The 20,329-nt window shown below is 45.1% G+C and overlaps 1 protein-coding gene across 3 annotated transcripts in view; it reads right to left on the bottom strand.

The window, feature by feature from the left end:
* Nucleotides 1–9,199: 9,199 nt before the first annotated feature.
* Nucleotides 9,200–20,329, bottom strand: part of ushbp1 (Usher syndrome 1C binding protein 1) — a 30,683-nt gene continuing 19,553 nt past the window's right edge. For 2 of the 3 annotated variants that reach the window (XM_042322498.1, XM_042322497.1), the window contains 4 exons: nt 17,094–17,252; nt 13,106–13,203; nt 11,925–12,047; nt 10,599–11,548 (listed from right to left, as the gene is read on the bottom strand). In XM_042322498.1, the coding sequence (XP_042178432.1) occupies nt 11,383–11,548; nt 11,925–12,047; nt 13,106–13,203; nt 17,094–17,252 (546 nt within the window). In that variant the 3' untranslated portion in view covers nt 10,599–11,382. Of the gene's footprint in view, nt 9,843–10,598; nt 11,549–11,924; nt 12,048–13,105; nt 13,204–17,093; nt 17,253–20,329 lie in introns of those variants that run through there. The other variant, XM_042322496.1, reaches the window with a different exon arrangement.

Here is a 20,329-nt window from a genome sequence, read left to right as displayed (position 1 = left end):
ACTGAATCTATAGGCAGACTGAATCTAACGCAGACTGAATCTATAGGCAGACTGAATCTAATGCAGACTGAGATGAATGCAGACTGAATCCAATGCAGACTGAATCTATAGGCAGACTGAATCTAATGCAGACTGAATCTATAGACAGACTGAATATAGGCAGACTGAATCTATAGACAGACTGAATCTATAGGCAGACTGAATCTAATGCAGACTGAATCTATAGACAGACTGAATATAGGCAGACTGAATCTAATGCAGACTGAATCTATAGACAGACTGAATATAGGCAGACTGAATCTAATGCAGACTGAATCTATAGACAGACTGAATATAGGCAGACTGAATCTAATGCAGACTGAATCTATAGACAGACTGAATCTATAGGCAGACTGAATCTAACGCAGACTGAATCTATAGGCAGACTGAATCTAATGCAGACTGAGATGAATGCAGACTGAATCCAATGCAGACTGAATCTATAGGCAGACTGAATCTAATGCAGACTGAATCTATAGACAGACTGAATATAGGCAGACTGAATCTATAGACAGACTGAATCTATAGGCAGACTGAATCTAATGCAGACTGAATCTATAGACAGACTGAATATAGGCAGACTGAATCTAATGCAGACTGAATCTATAGACAGACTGAATATAGGCAGACTGAATCTAATGCAGACTGAATCTATAGACAGACTGAATATAGGCAGACTGAATCTAATGCAGACTGAATCTATAGACAGACTGAATATAGGCAGACTGAATCTATAGACAGACTGAATCTATAGGCAGACTGAATCTAATGCAGACTGAATCTAATGCAGACTGAATCTATAGGCAGACTGAATCTTATGAAGACTGCGTCGAATGCAGACTGAATCTATAGGCAGACTGAATCTAATGCAGACTGAGGCGAATGCAGACTGAGTCGAATGCAGACTGAATCTATAGGCAGACTGAATCTATAGGCAGACTGAATCTAAGGCAGACTGCGTCAAATGCAGACTGAATCTATAGGCAGACTGAATCTATAGACAGACTTAATCTAACGCAGACTGATTCTATAGGCAGACTGAATCTATAGGCAGACTGAATCTATAGGCTTGCTATTTAAAACACAGAAATGATAAACAGCTCCTTCTGGTCCTGCTAGTCTGGGAAAGTTCAAAGTGCAGTGATGTCCCCTTGCTCTGTCTGTTGTGAAGCAGCATCTGTTTCTTGTTCCTCTCTTGCGCCCATATATCTGTGACTTCAATAGTTCAAACCACCAGAACAAACGCAGTGAAAACACAGTTGAGAAAAGGAGGAAAATACTCTCTACTATCCCTTAAACAGAATGCAAGTTCCTCCTAGCAAGTCTCCCCTCTTCGCTCTCTTTTTCTGTCTCTTTCTCTCCCTTGTTTTGTCAGTGCTTGTCCATCCAGCAGTAACGACTTGAGGCCCAAGTCTCTCTGCATTCCCTTAAGCACAGTCACAATCTCCTTCTTCCTCCTCTCCTCCGGCCCCGGCTTGAATAAATTAGGCAAACCAGCGGAGGAAAAACACGGTCACAGACGATAGCCAAAGCTAGCTGCTGAGGTGTAGCGCAGTCTTAACAGCCTCTTCTGCTGGTCTTCTCTCTCTCTCCCTCTCTCTCTCTCTGTCTCTCTCTCCCTCTCTCTCTCCCTCCCTCCTTTCGCCCAGTGAGTGAGTATTGGAGCATGTGTCTGTGTGCTCAAGCCCTCTGGTTGCCATGGCACTCATTGCCTTATAAGGCCATTGGAGTCAAAGAGCAGAGAGTGGGCTGTAGAGGGAGCTACACTGGAGGGCTCTCTCTCGCTCTCTCTCTCTCTCTCTCTCTCTCTCTCTCTCTCTCTCTCTCTCGCTCTCTCTCGCTCTCTCTCTCTCTCTCTCTCTCTCGCTCTCTCTCGCTCGCTCTCTCTCTCGCTCTCTCTCTCTCGCTCTCTCTCTCTCGCTCTCTCTCACTCACTCGCTCTCTCGCTCTCTCTCTCTCGCTCTCTCTCACTCACTCGCTCTCTCGCTCTCGCTCTCGCTCTCTCTCTCTCGCTCTCTCTCACTCACTCGCTCTCTCGCTCTCGCTCTCTCTCACTCACTCGCTCTCTCGCTCTCTCTCTCTCTCTCTCTCTCTCTCTCTCTCTCTCTCTCTCTCTTCCTCTCTCTCACTCTACACACACACACACACACACACACACACACACACACACACACACACACACACACACACACACACACACACACACACAGAAAGAATGCGGCTCCCTGCTCGCCCCCTTCTCTAACTAAGCCCTGACCCCAGGATGCCTCCCAGCACTAGGGGAGTTAACCCCGACAGTGCCAGCAGACGAAAGGGGGCCGCTGGCCAGCACACCAGGCACCAGGCGCATGGCAGGGCTTTTTTTACTCCAGTTTCATGTTCTTCTCTCCAATCCGCCCGGCTGACTTCCTCTGACTTTGTTGACCCCATAATAACGAGGAAGAGGTTTGTTGTCATGGAGGAACTTGGATAAAGGTCACACAGGCTATTCTGCAATCTTTGACAGACTTACTTTGACTCTGTCTGGGTTGGTGTCTTGTAGGCAGGATATTTCAATGAAAAGGAATGCAAAGAAAGTGTTCATTGTAACATATGATTTAGTACATATTTATACACTGAGTGGACAAAACATTAGGAACACCTGCTCTTTCCGTGATATAGACTGATCAGGTGAAAGCTATGATCCCTTATTTAATTCACTTGTTAAATCCACTACAATCAGTGTATCTGAAGGGGAGGAGACGTTAAATAAGGATGTTTTAAGTCTTGAGACAATTGAGACATGGACTGTGTATGTGTGCCATTCAGAGGGTGAACGGGCAAGACAGACAACACAATGAAGTGTCTTTGAACAGGGTCTGGTAGTAGGTGCTAGGAGTCAAGAACTGCAACGCTGCTGGGTTGTTCACGCTCAACAGTTTCCCGTGTGTATCAAGAATGGTCCACCACCCAAAGGACATCCAGCCAACTTGACACAACTGTGGGAAGCATTGGAGTCAACATGGGTCAGCATCCCTGTGGAACGCTTTCAACACCTTGTAGAGTCCATGACCTGACGAATTGAGGCTGTTCTGTGGGGAAAAGGGGGTTTGCAACTCAATACTAGGAGGGTGTTCCTAATCCTTTGTACACTCAGTACGTTATATTATATAATATGGTTAGGCTCAATAGTGTCCACGTTGTCTTACCGGTAGTTAACTTTCCTTCCTAATCTAGCAACTATGGTTAAGAAATGTGTGTGTGTGTGTGTGTGTGTGTGTGTGTGTGCACGTGTGCGAGTGAGTGTGTGTGTGTGTTTGTGTGTGTGCACGTGTGCGAGTGAGTGTGTGTGTGTGTTTGTGTGTGTGCACGTGTGCGAGTGAGTGTGTGTGTGTGTGTTTGTGTGTGTGCACGTGTGCGAGTGTGTGTGTGTGTTTGTGTGTGTTTGTGTGTGTGTGCATGGCATGCCAACAGCATTGTCCTTTGAAGGTCTCCTGGAAAAGAGAGGAGACAATAAACAGAGGGACCCTGCAGCCAAGGAGTCAGATAACAGCCTAACAACCTGCATGTCACAGAGGCAGAGGAGCAGAGAGGAGCAGAGTAGAGCAGAGAGGAGCAGAGTAGAGCAGAGTAGAACAGAGAGGAGCAGAGTAGAACAAAGAGGAGCAGAGTAGAACAGAGAGGAGCAGAGTAGAACAGAGAGGAGCAGAGAGGAGCAGAGAGGAGCAGAGAGGAGCAGAGTAGAACAGAGTAGAACAGAGAGGAGCAGAGTAGAACAGAGAGGAGCAGAGTAGAACAGAGAGGAGCAGAGTAGAACAGAGAGGAGCAGAGAGGAGCAGAGTAGAACAGAGTGGAGCAGAGTAGAACAGAGTGGAGCAGAGTAGAACAGAGTGGAGCAGAGTAGAACAGAGAGGAGCAGAGTAGAACAGAGAGGAGCAGAGAGGAGCAGAGTAGAACAGAGAGGAGCAGAGTAGAACAGAGAGGAGCAGAGTAGAGCAGAGTAGAACAGAGAGGAGCAGAGTAGAACAAAGAGGAGCAGAGTAGAACAGAGAGGAGCAGAGAGGAGCAGAGTAGAACAGAGAGGAGCAGAGAGGAGCAGAGTAGAACAGAGAGGAGCAGAGTAGAACAGAGAGGAGCAGAGTAGAACAGAGAGGAGCAGAGTAGAACAGAGAGGAGCAGAGAGGAGCAGAGTAGAACAGAGAGGAGCAGAGTAGAACAGAGAGGAGCAGAGTAGAGCAGAGAGGAGCAGAGTGGAGCAGAGAGGAGCAGAGTGGAGCAGAGAGGAGCAGAGTAGAACAGAGAGGAGCAGAATAGAACAGAGAGGAGCAGAGAGGAGCAGAGTAGAACAGAGAGGAGCAGAGTAGAACAGAGAGGAGCAGAGTAGAACAGAGAGGAGCAGAGTAGAACAGATTGGAGCAGAGTAGAACAGAGAGGAGCAGAGTAGAACAGATTGGAGCAGAGAGGAGCAGAGTAGAACAGATTGGAGCAGAGAGGAGCAGAGTAGAACAGAGTGGAGCGAGAGGAGCAGAGTAGAGCAGAGTAGAACAGAGAGGAGCAGAGTAGAACAAAGAGAAGCAGAGTAGAACAGAGAGGAGCAGAGTAGAACAGAGAGGAGCAGAGAGGTGCAGAGTAGAACAGAGAGGAGCAGAGAGGAGCAGAGAGGAGCAGAGTAGAACAGAGTAGAACAGAGAGGAGCAGAGTAGAACAGAGAGGAGCAGAGTAGAACAGAGAGGAGCAGAGAGGAGCAGAGTAGAACAGAGTAGAACAGAGAGGAGCAGAGTAGAACAGAGAGGAGCAGAGTAGAACAGAGAGGAGCAGAGTAGAACAGAGAGGAGCAGAGAGGAGCAGAGTAGAGCAGAGTAGAACAGAGAGGAGCAGAGTAGAACAGAGAGGAGCAGAGTAGAGCAGAGAGGAGCAGAGTAGAGCAGAGTAGAACAGAGAGGAGCAGAGTAGAACAAAGAGGAGCAGAGTAGAACAGAGAGGAGCAGAGAGGAGCAGAGTAGAACAGAGAGGAGCAGAGTAGAACAGAGAGGAGCAGAGTAGAACAGAGAGGAGCAGAGAGGAGCAGAGTAGAACAGAGAGGAGCAGAGTAGAACAGAGAGGAGCAGAGTAGAACAGAGAGGAGCAGAGAGGAGCAGAGTAGAACAGAGAGGAGCAGAGAGGAGCAGAGTAGAACAGAGAGGAGCAGAGTAGAGCAGAGAGGAGCAGAGTGGAGCAGAGAGGAGCAGAGTAGAACAGAGAGGAGCAGAGTAGAACAGAGAGGAGCAGAATAGAACAGAGAGGAGCAGAGAGGAGCAGAGTAGAATAGAGAGGAGCAGAGTAGAACAGAGAGGAGCAGAGTAGAACAGATTGGAGCAGAGTAGAACAGAGAGGAGCAGAGTAGAACAGATTGGAGCAGAGAGGAGCAGAGTAGAACAGATTGGAGCAGAGATGAGCAGAGTAGAACAGAGTGGAGCAGAGAGGAGCAGAGTAGAACAGAGTGGAGCAGAGAGGAGCAGAGTAGAACAGAGAGGAGCAGAGTAGAACTTGGCTGCAGGGCTCACGAGTGGTGTAGTGGTCTAAGGCACTGCATCTCAGTGCTAGGTGCGCCACTACAGACACCCTGGTTCAAATCCAGGCTGTATCACAACCGGCCGTGATTGAGAGTCCAATAGGGCGACGCAAAATTGGCCCTGCGTCGTTCAGGTTTGGCCGGTGAAGGCCATCATTGTAAATAAAAATGACTTCTTAACTGACTTGCCTGGATAAAAAAAAATGTAAGAGCAGAACAGAGAGGAGCAAAGTAGAGCAGAGATGAGTAGAGTAGATATGAGTAGAGATGAGTAGAACAGAGTAGAGATGAGTAGAGCAGAGTAGAGCAGAGATGAGTAGAGATAAGTAGAGTAGAGATGAGTAGAGTAGAGATGAGTAGAGCAGAGATGAGTAGAGCAGAGTAGAGATGAGTAGAGTAGAGTATAGATGAGTAGAGTAGAGATGAGTAGAGCAGAGTAGAGATGAGTAGAGATAAGTAGAGTAGAGATGAGTAGAGCAGAGATGAGTAGAGCAGAGTAGAGATGAGTAGAGCAGAGTATAGATGAGTAGAGTAGAGATGAGTAGAACAGAGCCGAGATGAGCAGAGCAGAGATGAGTAGAGTAGAGATGAGTAGAGCAGAGTAGAGATGAGTAGACATGAGTAGAGCAGAGATGAGTAGAGCAGAGTAGAGTAGAGATGAGATAAGTAGAGCAGAGATGAGATGAGTAGAGATGAGTAGAGCAGAGCAGTGATGAGCAGAGCAGAGTAGAGATGAGCAGAGTAGAGATGAGTAGAGCAGAGATGAGATGAGTAGAGATGAGCAGAGATGAGATGAGTAGAGCAGAGATGAGTAGAGATGAGATGAGTAGAGCAGAGATGAGTAGAGATGAGTAGAGCAGAGATGAGTAGAGCTGAGTAGAGTAGAGAGAGCAGAGTAGAGATGAGTAGAGCAGAGTAGAGCAGAGTAGAGATGAGTAGAGCAGAGATGAGTAGAGCAGAGTAGAGCAGAGTAGAGATGAGTAGAGATGAGTAGAGATGAGTAGAGTAAAGATGTAGAACAGAGATGAGTAGAGTAGAGATGAGTAGAGTAGAGATGAGTAGAGCAGAGTAGAGATGAGTAGAGCAGAGTAAAGATGTAGAACAGAGATGAGTAGAGTAGAGATGAGTAGAGTAGAGATGAGTAGAGTAGAGATGAGTAGAGCAGAGATGAGTAGAGTAAAGATGTAGAACAGAGATGAGTAGAGTAGAGATGAGTAGAGTAGAGATGAGTAGAGCAGAGATGAGTAGAGTAAAGATGTAGAACAGAGAGGAGTAGAGTAGAGCAGAGAGGAGTAGAGCAGAGTAGATCAGAGAGGAGTAGAGTAGAGAGGAGAGGAGTAGAGTAGAGATGAGTAGAGTAGAGATGAGTAGAGTAGAGTAAAGATGTAGAACAGAGATGAGTAGAGTAGAGATGAGTAGAGTAGAGATGAGTAGAGCAGAGATGAGTAGAGCAGAGATGAGCAGAGATGAGTAGAGAGGAGTAGAGTAGAGAGGAGTAGAGTAGAGCAGAGAGGAGTAGAGTAGAGCAGAGAGGAGTAGAGAGCCACACGAAACCAAAAATAGGTTTTGGGTGACTGTCTGAGGGTGGAGTATGAAGTTGTGTATTGACCACTTTTTGCAAGAGAATGTGTGCATTTGCTTGTGTGTTCATGTGTGCAAGTGTGTGTGTGTGTGTGTGTGTGTGTGTGTGTGTGTGTGTTCATGTGTGTGATTCTCTGTGTGTGTCCCTTGCTCTTTGAACTGCAGGTCAGGAATGCATCTGTTCTCTGCATGGAGTCTGCTGAGTTAGGGTCTGTACATTCTCAACACGTCCAGAAGCCCATAACAGAGAGGAGCAGAGTAGAACAGAGAGGAGCAGAGTAGAACAGAGTAGAGCAGAGAGGGGCAGAGTAGAACAGAGAGGAGCAGAGTAGAACAGAGAGGAGCAGAGTAGAGCAGAGAGGAGCAGAGAGGAGCAGAGAGGAACAGAGAGGAGCAGAGAGGAGCAGAGAGGAGCAGAGTAGAACAGAGAGGAGCAGAGGAGCAGAGTAGAACAGAGAGGAGCAGAGTGGAGCAGAGAGGAGCAGAGTAGAGCAGAGTAGAGCAGAGAGGAGTAGAGTAGCTCTATACCTCTATACTTCTATAGCTAACAAGATAATTATAATAGGGTCTGTGTCTCTGTTGTACCCCTCTCTCACCCACCCAGGGCCTGTCTCTGTTCTACCCCTCTCTCACCCACCCAGGGTCTGTCTCTGTTCTACCCCTCTCTCACCCACCCAGGGCCTGTCTCTGTTGTACCCCTCTGGGTTGTGAGAGGACACATGGCTCTCGACCTTCACCTCTCCAGAGTCTGTACGGGAGTTGCAGCGATGAGACAAGACTGTAACTACCAATTCGAAACCATGAAATTGGAGGAGAAAAAAGGGTGTAAAATCAAAATCAAATCAAATAATGTAGAACTAAAAGAAGAAACATTACTAGTGTGTTTCCAATCAACTAAATATGTTGTTCAACAAATAACAAATGAAAGTGATCTACCTCCATCTATACAGTTCTATATGTGTTAAAAACATTTTAACACATTAAATAGCGTCATAACAGAAGATAAGAAAACACACGTCCCAACATGTTATTTAAAATAACATTGTAGAAGTATCATCTTCTAACAAGCTTTACGTTTTAAGACCAAGTATTACCACACTGAGGCAGTCACAACAGTTTGGACATCGGCGTCCATCTCCATTTCCTGTTGTTCAGTTAGTTACTGTGGACGGATGGAGCAGAAGACAAGACGGTGGAGAGCGGGTTAGCTGAGGCCAGGCAGACAGAGGCCCTGGCTAACGGGTCTAAGACATCTCAAGAGTTAAACTAACTGGATTATTATCCAGCCCAGCAGACAGGAACCACTCCCCTCCACGGCCTTCACCTCTCCAGACCTTAGTCCCATAATCCCCCTCTTTACAGAGAGGCTGAAGCGCTAAATGACCTTAATTAGGTTGGTTGCTCTCCGTGATGGCCTTATCTGGGACCCGACATGATCAGGGCTTAGGCTCCATCCCAAATGGCACCCTATTCCCCATATAGTGCACCACTTAGTGCCATAGGGATCTTGTCAAAAGTAGTGCACTATATAGGGAATAGGGTGCCAGTAGGGACAAACAATTTGGTTATAAAGCCCTTTAGGTCATTGAATGTAGGCTAAATCCTACTACACCCTACGAAAGCAACTTGTTGTTGTCGGCTGCACTGTGTCCAGTCCAGTGTGTCTGATAAGGATGTGGCGAGACCCATTTGTGACTATTACAACGGTCAGCCATTGTGTTTCTGAACAGACACGTGTGTGTGATTGTGTTGTGGAGTTGCCTGGGTCACCCTATCTGTCTGGGCTCAGTGATGCCGGGATCGTTTGGCTGTTGGCGGTGTGGATGTCATTACACGCGTGGGCGAGAGCACAAAGCGGACGTGATGGGTCATTTTAAATCGACGGCGGAGAGGAAATCTCTGACCCCTCTATAGTGCTCTGCCCTGGCAGGCTGTGTCATCATATCACTAGTCAGGGTATTGTAACGTTACAGGGAGAGAACAGAGAGGGTACAGGGAGAGAGAGAGGGATAGCCTGAGAAATAAAGGAGCAGGGAACAGCCGGTGATCTCTTTATACGGCTTAGCAGGACAATTTATTTAAATGAGATACGGATGCAGAGAGTAAATGAGGTGACCTTCAACCCTAGGGTCATTGCCCTCTGTGTGTGTGATTGACAGCCTCTGTTATTGTGTAATAATGGCAGGGGGACTTGTTCCCAGGCATCTACAGATCCGCTGTTTCCTCAATCTGTTCACAGATCATTTTTGATATACCCCTTATGCAAAGCAAACACACTTCGTATCCACATTTCCTGCATTAGATCGTTACACCAGGATTATATTAAACTTGTCCTTTTTTTAAAAATAGATTCTATATGTCTTTCAGTAGCATGATTTCATTCCAAACCAAGGAGATAAGTTCATTCAATAATTCAAAACAGTCATTGTGAAACACATTCCAGTTGATGTAAATACATGATCATCAGCTGGACCCTATCATACAGACGCTGAGTCCTGAGACTGTAGAGAAATCACACATTACTATAATGACATAAGCACATGATATTTACTGTAACAATGCTATAGACATGGGTGAGTGCATCAATGTCTCCTTCTCTTTTCCCCTTCTCTTTTCCCCTTCCCGTGACATCTTTTGCCAGGAAAGCAGAGTCAACCAGAGGTTAGAACCTGGATTGAGACCCTTTGATGAGCTGGAGGCAAACGCACAGTAGTGAGAACGAGAGAGAGAGAGACAGAGATAGAGACAGAGATAGAGAGAGAGAGAGAGAGAGAGGGGAGAGAGAGAGAGAGAGAGAGAGAGAGAGAGAGAGAGAGAGAGAGAGAGAGAGACAGAGAGACAGAGAGAGAGAGAGAGAGAGAGAGAGATAGCTAAATGGAATGATAATTGTATACTATGTTCTAATAGCAGCTATTATAACAATGGTCATTAAGACACAGGGAGACCCAGGGAGACCCAGGGAGACACAGGGAGACCCAGGGAGACCCAGGGAGACACAGGGAGACCCAGGGAGACACAGGGAGACCCACGGAGACCCAGGGAGACCCAGGGAGACACAGGGAGACCCAGGGAGACACAGGGAGACACAGGGAGACACAGGGAGACACAGGGAGACCCAGGGAGACACAGGGAGACCCAGGGAGAGGGGAACAGGGCAGCAGATCCACCCTGATGACCCCTGCTGCCACAGAGGGCAAGCTCAGGCAAGAGTCAGGGTAGCAGGGGCTCACCTCCTAGTCTGGCCCCCTGAACCCTCCATTCAGAGGTTGACACAACAGCCAGGCACCGCTGTGACCCGGTGGGTGTGACACTCAACCTTTGCCTTAACCTCCTGACCGCTGGTCACAGCTGCAGCTGGCCAGACGCCTCAGACAGGGCAGAGGGGGAGAGAGGGAGATGAATGAAGAGAGGACGGGAGAGGAGAGAAGGAGATAGTGAATGAGATGGAGGGGGCAAGAAGATGGAGAGGGAAAAGGAGAGGGAGAGAGCATGAGAGGAAGAGGGAAGAGAGAGATAAACGTTGTGAAAAAGCACCAGAAACAAGACAAGCGGTGAGCGTGGACACATCAGACCTCATCACCTCTCCACTGTCAGATCAGAGGAGCAGGGCCAGGCTTCATAGAGTCAGGCTGTGTGGGAAAATAACCCATGACCTCAGGGTCAAATCCTAACCAGGCTCAGATGCTTACACCTTTCTGGATCTGAGCATGTGGATAATGCTGCCATTTTCTTGAATGAAGATAACACATCATCGTCTCTATATGGCCAGAATGGAGGCAGGGCTGGCAAGAGTAGTTGCCTCTAACCACAGATCAAGGATCAGATTATTTGATCATCAGTCCAATCCTTACTTGGCTTCGTACTACCATCCTGATTCCGCAAGTTTAGTTAAGTAGATTAGTAAAGTAGATTAGTAATGTAAAGTAGCTTAGTAAAGTAGCTGTAGTAAAGTAGAGATAGTAAAGTAGATGTAGTAAAGTAGATTAGTAATGTAAAGTAGCTTAGTAAAGTAGCTGTAGTAAAGTAGGTGTAGTAAAGTAGATGTAGTAAAGTATGTGTAGTAAAGTAGAGGTAATAAAACATATTTTATGTAAACTCGCGAGATCAGGATGGTAGTACGAGGCTAATCCTAACTCTCAAATCCCAAATTCATCCGAACCATTTTGGATTATAATATCTGACCCTGTACCAGAAGTTAGGACCAATGTCCCCAGAAGCTGACCTCAGCTCAGTCAGAGTACAGTCTCCTCCCTCCTGCACTCCATGGCCTCCAGCGTGGCCTTCAGGGCCCCGATCTGGGTCATGTGACGATCTGACATTGCTGACACCTGACTCTCCAGCCTCCACAGCTTCTCCCTGTACTTCCTGCGAGCGTTCCGGTACGACCCTGTGGCCTTGCTGCAAAACAGAGACAGATGGCTGTCAGAGCCACTCACTAAGTTTATTGATTGATTGAATTGATTAGCTAATTAAAGTTACAGGATGCTCTAGCTGGAGACAACATTATAAAACAGAGAAAGATGGCTGTCAGAGTCAAGCGAACCGGATTTAACTCCAGACCCAATCTAGCTAACATCTGACTCCACTTATCAGCTGCACATCAAGACCTTGAATAACTGAATCAGGTGTGTAGGGATACAGCAAGAAACCTGCACACCCACTCACTCTCTCTGTATGTCAAAGAGATACTACAGAGAGCGAACTGGAAGTAGTCATAGAGGTAAGTAGTGGACAGGAAGTAGTCATATAAGTAGGAAGTGTGTTTCCTGGTTACCTGTGAGCTTGTGTGAGCCGAGCCATCTGCTCATCGTTGCCTCTCCTGCGAGAGGCGCTGTCGGAGAGAACCAAGTCCAGAGACTCCCTCACCGCTGACACTCTCCTCTTCAGCACCTGCTCCCTGGGAGACCACAGCACAGGGGTGACTTTACTGTTCCACAAAGCTTCGTAGTGGATGTGGTACTTCATTTCCCTCAACATGACCACCCAGCCCCATTACTGCAAGTAAGGCAGGGTGCATTTTTAAAGTATTTGAACAAAGCCTGAGGCACAACAAAACACTCTCTCTCATTCCACACACACCCAACTTCAAGGACCCTCAGTGCCAATCTGGAAGGTATAACCCCATGTAAGCCCCAGCAGACAGCCATGAACAATTTACATCCTCAGTCTGCATTTCTGCTGATAGCGTTCCTAAGCAACAGTCTAACACCCGGCAACAGATGCCCTGAGAGATGGCCTGTATGGGCTGAGGTGATTGTGATCAACTGAATACCTCTTTGTAAGTACACACACAAACACACATACACACACACACCTTCTTATACACACACACACCTTCTCATACACCTTCTCATACACACACACACACACACACACACACACACACACACACACACACACACACCTTCTTATACACACACACACACCTTCTCATACACCTTCTCATACACACACACACACACACACACACACACACACACTACAGAATGCCTTTTGTTTAAGATACATGCTCAATGCAAGTAATGCTAGTACCCCATGATGATAAGCATGCCTTTAGGGTATAGTCAGTTAAGGACTTATTTTCTCGTTTATACATTCTATATTCAATGTAAAGTACCAAAACTATATGGTCTACAAACAGATAGGCCTTCAGGGAAGGTTGTGAGATGGCGGAGAGACTCAGCTAGTTTGGATCCCTGAACCCGTCTCTGGGAATTGTGTTCCTCAGAGTTCTATTTGTCCTCAGTGTTCTGAGAATGTCCCTTAGAGAACATTCCAGGGCAGTAACATTTGGTTGATGTTACTTTAACCTTGATTCATGGAGCAGTTTTTTATTTGACATTGTTTGGAACATTTCTGTAACTTCACACTTGACTTCAAAGTTGTGTCATCTTAAAATGTTATCCCATAACCTGGAAACCGTATGAAAATATTCCCTTATATATATATATATACCGTTGCAGGACAGCCTGTAGCTCTCGAAGGATGGCACGGTTTTGAGGCCCAGGGATGTCTCCATCGCTGCTTAGCTTATCCTCGTTCTCAGAAGTCCTCTGGAACACACAACAGGCAAATAGATGACAGGTAATTAGATCCTCATTAGCTCCTAGCGTGCTAAGCTCTATATCCCTCTGATGCAATGTGGTGTCATAGGTCGTCTACAATAACGGCGACAGAAACACATTGGGCCTGTGACATTGGGCCTGTGTCATTGGGCCTGTGTCATTGGGCCTGTGTCATTGAACTCATGACTTCGGTTAAAGTTAAAGGATGCGATTAAGGGGGAATTCCCAGAGCAGGGTTTGAACCTGCTACACAACAGACGCAAAGCATTGGTAAGATGTAGTGATTCTACAGTAGACAGACAGACAGACAGACAGACAGACAGACAGACAGACAGACAGACAGTCAATTACATAGACAGGGAGGGAGGGAGGGAGGGAGGGGCTACCCATCTATTATTTATAATTTTTTGGTACGTTGTTTGTTGTTTAAACAATAGAAAACATACACATGTAAACAGCATACAGACGCACACCAACATCAACAACATCACACCTGCCCAGACCCACCTGCTCACCACCCCATCTCCAGACCCACCTGCTCACCACCCCCATCTCCAGACCCACCTGCTCACCCCCATCTCCAGACCCACCTGCTCACCCCCCATCTCCAGACCCTCCTGCTCACCCCCCATCTCCAGACCCACCTGCTCACCCCCATCTCCAGACCCACCTGCTCACCCCCCATCTCCAGACCCACCTGCCCACCCCCATCTCCAGACCCACCTGCTCACCCCCCCATCTCCAGACCCACCTGCTCACCCCCCATCTCCAGACCCTCCTGCTCACCCCCCATCTCCAGACCCACCTGCTCACCCCCCATCTCCAGACCCACCTGCTCACCCCCATCTCCAGACCCACCTGCCCACCCCCCATCTCCAGACCCACCTGCCCACCCCCCATCTCCAGCGCCTGCATCAATCTCCGCCACATGACCTCAAACTACACCATTTTGTGTCTCCGTCGCCCACAAACTTTCAACATTTAGATAATAAAGCATGTGACCTTTCCGTTGTGTTAACGATGGAGGATTGGTTGATTTCCACTTAAGTGTACGCGTTTTCCTAAGATGATGGACGAGAAATTCAGATTTTAAATCATCTCTGTATGTCTTAATAAATCGCTGTGTTTATTTCATGAAAACAACTCGAAATAATATATGTTTTATACTGTATTTCCCTGAGCCTCCTTTTGAAATGCTCAGTCTGATTCTGTGGGTGTTGGTACATTTTCACAACTCTTAGTACAAAACTCATAACAGATCATTAAAAGGGCAGTTATTTCATGACTATAAGCTGATTTTCAGTTGACTAAGTACAACACACACAATTATAAAGTTGCATTTCTGTCAAACGTTTCATCTAGAAATACACAGCTCACATTACAAGACATATGAAGTCATTATTTAAAGTAATTTCCTTTCGCAAAAAGCTCACATTACTTTTTATATAATTGTCTTGTCATTTGTTAAAATGCATTTTACTATGACTTTATAATAATTTATGAATAATTTATGCCTATAGATTTTAAACTAGTTTGCCTACCACAGATTGAGAACTACATAATGAAAATGTATGTTTATAAAGTATAAAGATATTAAGTATGATATGTGTTGTAATGTGTTATTATGATATTGACGAGATGAGATACACTGTACGTTACAAATGGCCTGTACAGTAAACATGTATCCAACATGAAGTTGCTGGTGTCTTCTTGATAGAGGGTTTCACACCGCTTTAATAAAATTGCATTGGCCAATACTGTACTGTAACACCATAATATATGTCATTTACATAGCAGACGTCACACTTTATCCAAAGTGATGACAATACATTGTCCTATTTGACCCCAGTGGGAATAGAACCCACAACTTTGGCGTTTCTACTGCTATGCTCTTACTAATTGAGCCAGACAGGTCCACGACAATATACAAGTACAATACAATATGGTAAAATATAAATATAGGATTACTATAGATGTGAAAGGATAATGTTTTCCATCCCCAATGAGCCACCCTCCTTCTGGCCATTGATGAGGCACGCGATGATGACATTAATTCAGACCAATATCAAGCTTGGATTCGCCAAGCTAACCCTTCCACTAACTGTAACCCTGTTAGCTAACCCTTCAACTAACTGTAACCCTGTTAGCTAACCCTTCCACTAACTGTAACCCTGTTAGCTAACCCTTCCACTAAACTTAACCCTGTTAGCTAACCCTTCCACTAAACTTAACCCTGTTAGCTAACCCTTCCCCTAACCTTAACCCTGTTAACTAATCCTTCCCCTAACCCTAACCCTTTAAGCTAACTCCAAAACTTAACCTTAACCCTGACCCCTAGCCTAGCTAACGTTAGCACCTAGCTAGAGTTTGTTTCACAAATTCGTAACATATTGTACATTTAACAAATTCGTAACATGTACAAATTGTATTCATCAAGGATCTCTCTCTCTGTACTTTGCTCCATTCATCTTTGCCTCGATCCTGACTAGTCTCCCAATCCCTGACGCTGAAAAATGGTACCCGGTTTCCTCCAGACGTGACACTTGGCATTCAGGCCAAAGAGTTCAATCTTGGTTTCATCAGATGAGAGAATTTTGTTTCTCATGGTCTGAGAGTCCTTTAGGTGCCTTTTGGCAAACTCCAAGCAGGCTGTCATGTGCTTTTTACTGAGGAGGGGCTTCAGGCTGGCCACTCACCATAAATGCCTAATTGGTGGATTGCTGCAGAGATGGTTGTCCTTCTGGAAGGTTCTCCCATCTCCACAGAGAAACTCTAGAGCTCTGTCAGAGTGACCATCGGGTTCTTGTCCAAGACCCTTCTCCTCCGATTGCTCAGTTTGACCAGGCAGCCAGCTCTAGGAAGTCTTGGTGGTTCCAAACTTCTTCCATTTAAGAATGATGGAGGTCACTGTGTTCTTGGGAAACTGCCATGCTGCAGAAATGTTTTGGTACCCTTCCCCCAGATCTGTGCCTCGACACAATCCTGTCTCAGAGCTCTACGGACAATTCCTTCGACATCATGGCTTGGTTTTTGCTCTGACATGCACTGTCAACTGTAGGACATATAGACAGGTGTGTGCCTTTCCAATAAATTGTATTTATCACAGGTGGACTCCAATCAAGTTGAAGAAACATCTCAAGGATGATCAATGGAAACAGGATGCACCTGAGCTCAATTTAGAGTCTCATATCAAAGGATCTGAATACTTACGTAAATAAGGTAGTTCTGTTCTTTGGTTTTAATACATTTACAAACATTTCTAAAAACCTGTTTTCGCTTTGTCATTATGGGTTATTGTGTGTAGATTGCTGAGGATGTATTTTTATAGAATCAATTTCAGAATTAGGCTGAAACGTAACAAAATGTGGAAAAAGTCAAGGGTCTGAATAATTTCCGATGGCACTGTACATACAGATTAATACAAAATGCTCTGAGACCAGGTTGGTATTACCAGTTTGGCGTTTTGTACTAAGAGATTTGAAAATGCCCCACACACTTGCGAAAACAGCACCAAAGTTATTGAAAAAAAAAACATGAAATATATTTACATACACAGCCCTGATTGGTGGATAGGATCGTCTAGAGACTCAAGCACCTTCTCCGCTTACCCCTTCAAAGTAGGAGGATACATATGCAAGTAAAAGATGACTGGTCATTGATCAGAATAATCAGATCAGATTGTGATGTCCTGCTACCTGGTGTTCTGTCCTGTCCTGTCCTCTATCTCTTCAGTGAGGCTCTCAGGTGGTTAGGTTAAGTTAGGGTTAGGGTTGGGGTTGCTATCTGCTGTTCGGTCCCCGTCCTTTTTCTCCTCAGCGAGAATCTCAGATGGTTAGGTTAGATTCAAGTTAAGGTTAGGGATAGGTTAGGGTTGTTACCTGCTGTTCTGTCCTCCTGTCCTCTATCTCCTCAGCGAGGCTCTCAGAGATCAGGGCTCCAGCTGCATCCTGGGCCTTCTGGGCCATTAGACTCCAGTCCAGACACCTCCGCTCCTTCTCCGTCAGACGGATTAAACCTCGCAGCTCCGACATCTCCTCCTGTATAATATATAATATATAGATCATATAATAATGTATTCCCTTCAGCAGACGCTTTTATGCAAAGCATCTTGTCTTACATGTTTTACCTATGGGGGGTCCCGGAATAGAACCCACTATTGTGACAATGCAAGCGTCACACTCTACCAACTGAGATAAAGAGGTTCACAAAGACAAGACATGACCACATAGTCAATCTCAGAAATGTCCTGAAGAACACACTAGTCGTTAGTAAATGATTCCTTTAGGGTCAAGACTATAAATATTGTTTTTAGTTTTTTTTGTGCATCAAAGGAAGCTTCCAAAGGGCTCACAGCATTAAAAAACTGTGTTAAGACAAGCACTAATGTAGACTCAATCGGTCCGTCCAGAAATATCTGTCTAGAAATATCTGTTTGGAAATATCTGTCTGGAAATATCTGCCTCTATAAATAGTTTAGCCTCTCCTGGCTATATGCAAAGGAGGATGATTTTAGCAGCCTTCTGAATTTAAACAACTCAATTATTCTTTTAAAATGATTATTCTGATTCCACACCATGGTTCTGGGCTATGCTCATTACACTATGATTATTCTGATTCCTCACCATGGTTCTGGGCTATGCTCATTACACTATGATTATTCTGATTCCTCACCATGGTTCTGGGCTATGCTCATTACACTATGATTATTCTGATTCCTCACCATGGTTCTGGGCTATGCTCATTACACTATGATTATTCTGATTCCTCACCATGGTTCTGGGCTATGCTCATTACACTATGATTATTCTGATTCCTCACCATGGTTCTGGGCTATGCTCATTACACTATGATTATTCTGATTCCTCACCATGGTTCTGGGCTATGCTCATTACACTATGATTATTCTGATTCCTCACCATGGTTCTGGGCTATGCTCATTACACTATGATTATTCTGATTCCTCACCATGGTTCTGGGCTATGCTCATTACACTATGATTATTCTGATTCCTCACCATGGTTCTGGGCTATGCTCATTACACTATGATTATTCTGATTCCTCACCATGGTTCTGGGCTATGCTCATTACACTATGATTATTCTGATTCCTCACCATGGTTCTGGGCTATGCTCATTACACTATGATTATTCTGATTCCACACCATGGTTCTGGGCTATGCTCATTACACTATGATTATTCTGATTCCACACCATGGTTCTGGGCTATGCTCATTACACTATGATTATTCTGATTCCTCACCATGGTTCTGGGCTATGCTCATTACACTATGATTATTCTGATTCCTCACCATGGTTCTGGGCTATAATCATTACACTATGATTATTCTGATTCCTCACCATGGTTCTGGGCTATGCTCATTACACTATGATTATTCTGATTCCTCACCATGGTTCTGGGCTATGCTCATTACACTATGATTATTCTGATTCCTCACTATGGTTCTGGGCTATGCTCATTACACTATGATTATTCTGATTACTCACCATGGTTCTGGGCTATGCTCATTACACTATGATTATTCTGATTCCACACCATGGTTCTGGGCTATGCTCATTACACTATGATTATTCTGATTCCTCACCATGGTTCTGGGCTATGCTCATTACACTATGATTATTCTGATTCCTCACCATGGTTCTGGGCTATGCTCATTACACTATGATTATTCTGATTCCTCACCATGGTTCTGGGCTATGCTCATTACACTATGATTATTCTGATTCCTCACCATGGTTCTGGGCTATGCTCATTACACTATGATTATTCTGATTCCTCACCATGGTTCTGGGCTATGCTCATTACACTATGATTATTCTGATTCCTCACCATGGTTCTGGGCTATGCTCATTACACACATGATTATTCTGATTCCTCACCATGGTTCTGGGCTATGCTCATTACACTATGATTATTCTGATTCCACACCATGGTTCTGGGCTATGCTCATTACACTATGATTATTCTGATTCCTCACCATGGTTCTGGGCTATGCTCATTACACTATGATTATTCTGATTCCTCACCATGGTTCTGGGCTATGCTCATTACACTATGATTATTCTGATTCCTCACCATGGTTCTGGGCTATGCTCATTACACTATGATTATTCTGATTCCTCACCATGGTTCTGGGCTATGCTCATTACACTATGATTATTCTGATTCCTCACCATGGTTCTGGGCTATGCTCATTACACTATGATTATTCTGATTCCTCACCATGGTTCTGGGCTATGCTCATTACACTATGATTATTCTGATTCCTCACCATGGTTCTGGGCTATGCTCATTACACTATGATTATTCTGATTCCTCACCATGGTTCTGGGCTATGCTCATTACACTATGATTATTCTGATTCCTCACCATGGTTCTGGGCTATGCTCATTACACTATGATTATTCTGATTCCTCACCATGGTTCTGGGCTATGCTCATTACACTATGATTATTCTGATTCCTCACCATGGTTCTGGGCTATGCTCATTACACTATGATTATTCTGATTCCAAACCATGGTTCTGGGCTATGCTCATTACACTATGATTATTCTGATTCCACACCATGGTTCTGGGCTATGCTCATTACACTATGATTATTCTGATTCCACACCATGGTTCTGGGCTATGCTCATTACACTATGATTATTCTGATTCCACACCATGGGCTATGCTCATTACACTATGATTATTCTGATTCCACACCATGGTTCTGGGCTATGCTCATTACACTATGATTATTCTGATTCCTCACCATGGTTCTGAGCTATGCTCATTACACTATGATTATTCTGATTCCACACCATGGTTCTGGGCTATGCTCATTACACTATGATTATTCTGATTCCTCACCATGGTTCTGGGCTATGCTCATTACACTGATTATTCTGATTCCTCACCATGGTTCTGGGCTATGCTCATTACACTATGATTATTCTGATTCCACACCATGGTTCTGGGCTATGCTCATTACACTATGATTATTCTGATTCCTCACCATGGTTCTGGGCTATGCTCATTACACTATGATTATTCTGATTCCTCACCATGGTTCTGGGCTATGCTCATTACACTGATTATTCTGATTCCTCACCA

The sequence above is a fragment of the Oncorhynchus tshawytscha genome, linkage group LG05, assembly GCF_018296145.1.
Source record: "Oncorhynchus tshawytscha isolate Ot180627B linkage group LG05, Otsh_v2.0, whole genome shotgun sequence".
NCBI lineage: Eukaryota > Metazoa > Chordata > Actinopteri > Salmoniformes > Salmonidae > Oncorhynchus > Oncorhynchus tshawytscha.
This window is presented reverse-complemented; position numbering and strand designations above follow the sequence as displayed.